The sequence below is a fragment of the Empidonax traillii genome, unplaced genomic scaffold, assembly GCF_003031625.1.
Source record: "Empidonax traillii isolate 1590-97213 ecotype Southwest subspecies unplaced genomic scaffold, ASM303162v1 scaffold90:size2128546, whole genome shotgun sequence".
NCBI lineage: Eukaryota > Metazoa > Chordata > Aves > Passeriformes > Tyrannidae > Empidonax > Empidonax traillii.
The window spans coordinates 2069744-2075235 of record NW_020955283.1 but is presented as its reverse complement, the minus strand read 5'-3'; the positions used below and the strand labels follow the sequence as shown (position 1 = coordinate 2075235).

At 45.6% G+C, this 5492-nt stretch overlaps 1 protein-coding gene across 1 annotated transcript; it reads left to right on the top strand.

Annotated features, from left to right (window-relative positions):
• Positions 1–1169: 1169 nt before the first annotated feature.
• On the top strand, positions 1170–5255 carry LOC114056339 (alpha-2,8-sialyltransferase 8F-like). Its single transcript, XM_027881464.1, has 6 exons — positions 1170–1300; positions 1615–1683; positions 3186–3330; positions 3472–3584; positions 3800–3886; positions 4796–5255. The coding sequence occupies exons 1-6, from the start codon at positions 1170–1172 to the stop codon at positions 5253–5255; spliced, it is 1005 nt and encodes a 334-aa protein (XP_027737265.1).
• The last annotated feature ends 237 nt before the right edge of the window (positions 5256–5492 follow it).

Sequence of the window (5492 nt, the reverse complement as noted above, 5' to 3'; positions counted from 1 at the left end):
ACAATCCTCATAAATCTATAGTTTTCATGTTAATAGAATCATGCAATCAAAGATTCATAGGATCACAGAATGGTTTGGGTTGAAAGTTACTGTCAAAGATAATCTATTTCAATCCCCCTGCCGTGGGCAGGATACATTTCACTAGATCAAGTTGTCCAAAGCCCATCCAACATGGCCTTAAATACTTCCATTGATTGGGTACCCACAACTTCTTTGAGCTACCTATTCCAGTGTCTCATCACCCTCTCAAAACTATTTCATTTTTACATCCAGTATAACCTTTTTAGTTACAAACCATTGCCACCACTCTTGTCACTACAGACCTGGTAAAAAAATCTTTCTCCATTTTTCTAACAACTCACCTTGCACTATTAAAATACTATATTAGTGTCTCCCTGGTGCATTGTCTTAACCAGTCTGCAAAACTGCAACTCTCTCAACTTTTCTTCATAGAAGAGGTATTTCAGCCCTCTCATTTTTGTGGCTTCCTCTGGACCTCTTCTTTCTTGTGCTGAGATCTCAGAGCTGTATTCAGTCCTGCAGCTGGACTCCCACAAGAGCAGAGAGAATCATATCCATCGACCTGCTGGCCATGCTTCTGTTTATGTAACATAGCACACAATTACAAGTGCACACAGCTCAAATCCAATCTTTCACTCACCAGTATCACCAAATCCTTTCCCACTGATCTGCTCTCAGTGCATTGAATCACAGAATCATGGAATGGTTTGGGTTGGAAGGGATCTCGAAGATCATTTTGTTCCACCTCCCCTGCCACCATCCACTAGGGACACCATCCACTAGACCAGATTGGTCCAAGCCCCGTCCAATCCGGCCTTGGACACTTCCAGGGATGAGGCAGACACAGCTTCTCTGAGCAACCTGTGCCAGGGCCTCCATCACAGGGAAGATTTTTTTTTAACATCTAATTTCTACTCTCTGTCAGTCTGAGACCATTCCCCCTTGTTCTCTCACTCCGGGCCCTTGTAAATAGTCTATATCCGTCTGTTTTGCAGGCTCCCTACAGATACTGGAAGTCTGGAAAAATCTGAATTCTCTCAGCCCTTCCTCATAGCAGAGGTACTCCAGCCCTCTCATCAACTTCATAGACTCTTCTGGACTCACTCCAACAAGCTGATGTCCTTCCTGTGCTGCATTCCCCCCTCCAAATGACAAATATTATCATCGGGGAGGTGTATGTCAAGCCAGGACTGCTGAAGATGCACAAGCTATGGGTCCTGTTGCTGGCTGTAGCTGCAGTCTCATTTGCCTCCATGGGGTTTCTGGTGTTGAAAAACATGTAAGTGAAGAGCAGGGTAGAGAAACTGTGTTCTCCCTGAGGGGAGAAGTGGAGAGGAAGTGGAACATGGAGAGTGTCTCCAGGAGGCCTCCAGCGGAGGAATCAATAGGGTAGGAAAGGAGATAAGTGTAGCAAAAAGATACAATTTTGCTTGTTTCGGGTGAACATCTCAGGGTTGGGGTGGTGGCAGGCACTGTCAGCAGATGGCCAAGGGGGGACATCGGGATACAGGACTGCTGGGGGGAAGCAATGGAGGAAAGCTGTGTGAGGATATGGAATTCCAGCTCAGTTTAACCCTTTGGTTTTTTTCACAGACCTGATGTCGATGTTGCAGAAATAGAAGCATGTCAAGGACTGTTGAGCAACATAACACAGCCTCAGAAGTGAGTCACGGCCACAAGTATGCTGGGCAGTGGCAGACAGGCAACTATCTTATCAGAGTCACCTGGTGGCCTCAGTAGGAAGGGATAAAACAGGGAGTCATTTGTTTTCAGCAAGTCTTTGTGAGAACATTCAAGCTGCTTCCTTACAGGCTCTTTCTGCCCTAGGGTGAACGAGGTTTGGAGCCTGGATCACCTGAAATTAATGCAGAGCTGCCACTGGAAGTTCAACGCTACTGCCTTGGCCAAATACAGGTGATTTCCACTGGTCACAGAGAAAAGCTACTGAGTTCACCTACTCCAATAAAATCATGACCAAAGCGGTTTATTAATTTAATGATGACACATGCTTAACCCAAAATGGGTGAACTAGAAATTCAGGATCAAATATCAATAACAAAGCAGATAAACCATAATCTTAAGACACTTGAAAATTGTCAATATACAACTACAAATTTCTAAACACCCTTCTGCGAATAAGCCCAAGAAATTCTAATCACACAGAGCCACACTTATTGACACGCTTACAAGCAAATCCTCCTCACAGGGTGTTTTTGTGCTCTAGATTTGTGGGAACCCCTTTTTCTCTCCAATACACAAGCTTGAATCCACATATGCACCCTGTCCATGCAGTGGATCCCTGCTTGCTGCACCCAGTGCTGACAGGCTGGTTGCAGGCTCTGCATAACATTTGACCATGAGGTTGCTCTGCCTGGCCTTGGCAGACGTCCTGGTGAGGCAACTTCTGGCATTGTCAGATCAAGTTTTGGCTGATACTCTTTTTCAGCCCTCATGAAAAAATGGTCACGTTCCATTCATATTTTGTTTCAGGTGACTCCTTCTTTATTCCATCAGTCTCTTGGTCATCTCCTTCTTCCACATGATGAGTTTTGGGTGAATGCCTGCCTAGGTTTTTTCATTAGATTGATCCTCACACTTACTATCATACCTAAAGATACATTCTCCAGGTCACATTGTCAGGGTGGAAAATGCAGGCACACCCATACCCACCCTCCTTGCATAACACCTGTAACCCTGTTGCATCCCATATGCCGGCCTTTTATCTCACACATCTGATCTATGAGGAGAGGGCTGAATGCAAGCATGGGTCAAGAGCAAAGCTGAGGCTGAAGCAAACAGGAAAGACTTTGGAATTGTGATTGGGCTACAGAGTGGAAAAGAGAGAGAAAATACTCTGGAAATGTGTGCTGATGAGAAGGAAGAAAATGAAGGATGCATGGAGGTGGATGAACAGAGAGTGTATAACAGAAGTTGTTCTAACTTGATACAATGCCTCCTTTGGGTTCCCTGTACTTTCCAGAGCTTGCTGTCCCTTTACACCGCACTACTTGTTCACCTAATGCTCTACTTCTGCTTCTACTGTAGCACTTTGCCTAGCCCTCTGTTCTCATTCTCAACCCCCTCTCTTTTTTTATCTTGTGGCACTCCTCCTTCATTCTTCTGCCAGACTTCTGCTCACTCTCTTCCACTCTCTCCCCTTACAGGGCAGAGCTGGGCCACTGCTGCAATGCCTCAACCTGGCTGGCTGTGACACAGGAAAATGCACCCTTGGACTCCAGCCTGGTCTACGATATGAGCAGCTCCAAGGGCTTAAAAGTTAGCAGTGGGTTCCGGGAGATCCTGCCAAAGGTACGAGTGCCTTATGGTGGGATCACAGTCTGCATGCTTTCCTCTTGTACGCCCTGAAGTGTGTCCAGTTGGAGGATCAGTGGTAGGTCTTTACTGTAATTCTCCGAGGATGAGAGCATTTTTACATGATATTCTTTACAGAAATCCCCCTTTTTGGATGGTCCCTACAAAACCTGTGCTGTAGTGGGAAATGGAGGAATCCTCAGGAACAGTAGCTGTGGTTCTAAAATTGATGAGCACGAATTTGTAATCAGGTAATTGCTGCCAGCCTGTCCATGAGACACCGGCCAGAGGAGGGAGCTTTCACGGGAATAGGGTGTTGGTAGAGAAAATGGAGACAGAGGAAATGTTCTAAGTGGGCTTGAGGGTGAGAGGCTGGGGAAATTGTGGAGAGTATCACAGAGGGATGGGTAAGATCTCAGGATATCGTGGAGCATTATTTCCTTCCTTTGGTTATCTCCTCAATCAGGTTTAACCTGCCTTCTATGGACTTCCCTGATGATGTGGGCAGAAAGACAAATGTTGTCACCGTGAACCCAAGTATCCTTAACACAAGGTAATAGGTGTGGTAATGAAAACAGAGGACAGGACCCCTAACTTTCTTTTCCTGCATATACTCTGGTCTTGAAGAGGCAATCTCTTTTGCTTCTGCTCTGGATCCCAGAAAACAGATACGCCTTTGCTACCTTGCAAGGTCTGTCTGAATAAAAACTGTTGACATTTACTGACACGAGATTCTCTCCTCTGTGCAGAGGTATACAGAGGAATACTGCAAGCCTTGGAGTTATTTGGAGCACAGTTTGTTTTATCTTACTACTAGAGATTAATAGAATTTCCAGTCGTTCCAGTGAGCTGATCCTCTCAAGGGTGACATCAAGATAGGCAGAGGGGCTCCCAAGTGCTGCTGCTGTTGGGAGGAGCTCTGATTGGAACTATTCAATCTCATCCTAGATGCAAAAATGCTCCTTATATTTAGTGAAGAATATAGGTACTTCTTGTCCTATAGCTGACATCTAAAATAAGACAGATCAGGATGTGATCCAGTTGTACATCTTTCTCTCCAGTGACTAAAAAAGACATTTAGAAAATTAGCTCAGATGTAGATATCTGTGAAGTAGATGTCTAAAAGCAAGAGCCCTCTGCTCTACAGTATGGGACGTGGTCCTCCATGAATTTTTAGCAGTGGGACCACGGAGGTTTTAAATTTGAAGATCTCTTCCCAGCATTTTAACCAACAGCTCACTATCAAGCTTTCTGGGTATTTTCAAGCAGCTCCTCTGATTCTGTGTTAGGTGTACCTGAGGATCTGGAACTCAGATCACCCAAAAGGCACATATTAAGAGAAAATGGAGGTGAAGAATACAACTGTTATTTCACTGCTTTGGGACTGAAAAGCATAAGAAGGCAGGAGGGAATGAGGATGGTGTTGGCAGAGGGTGACAGTCCCATATCTCTTGCCTCACAGGTTTCACGGTCTGGTTGGTCGACGCCTGCCATTTGTGAAAGCAGCATCTTCCTATGGAAAGACTTGGTTTCTCATCCCAGCTTTCTCCTTCCCCGGACTTAGCGAGGTTTCTTACCGAGCATTCTATGCCTTAGAGGACTCTGGCTCTGAGTCCCATGTCATTTTCTTCCACCCTCAATACCTGAGTGCTCTGAGCAAGTACTGGCGTGATCATGGTTTTCATGTCTATCGCCTCTCCTCTGGTTTCATGCTAGTCAATGCTGCCCTAGAGTTGTGCCAACACATTACACTCTATGGATTCTGGCCATTCTCTTTGCATCCAGATGGCTATTCCCTGACCCATCATTACTATGACAACATGCTTCCCAAGAAGCATATGCACAGCATGCCCAAAGAGTTTGCGTACTATGTGGATATGCACTTTCACGGTGTGCTGCAGGTGCACGTGGGGCAGTGCTGAAGGGTCAACACAAAGACAAAGAAACAGGGCCTAAAGAACATATGATTTTAAACTGAAAGAGTGGAGGTTCCAATTAGAAATTCCTTACTGTGTGGATGGTGAAGCCCTGGCACAAGCACCCCAGAGAAATTGTGGCTGCCCCATCCCTGGAAGTGTTCAAGACCAGATTGGACAGGCCATGGAGCAACCTGGGATAGGGGAAGGTGTCCCTGGCAATGGCAAAGGGTTTGGAACTGG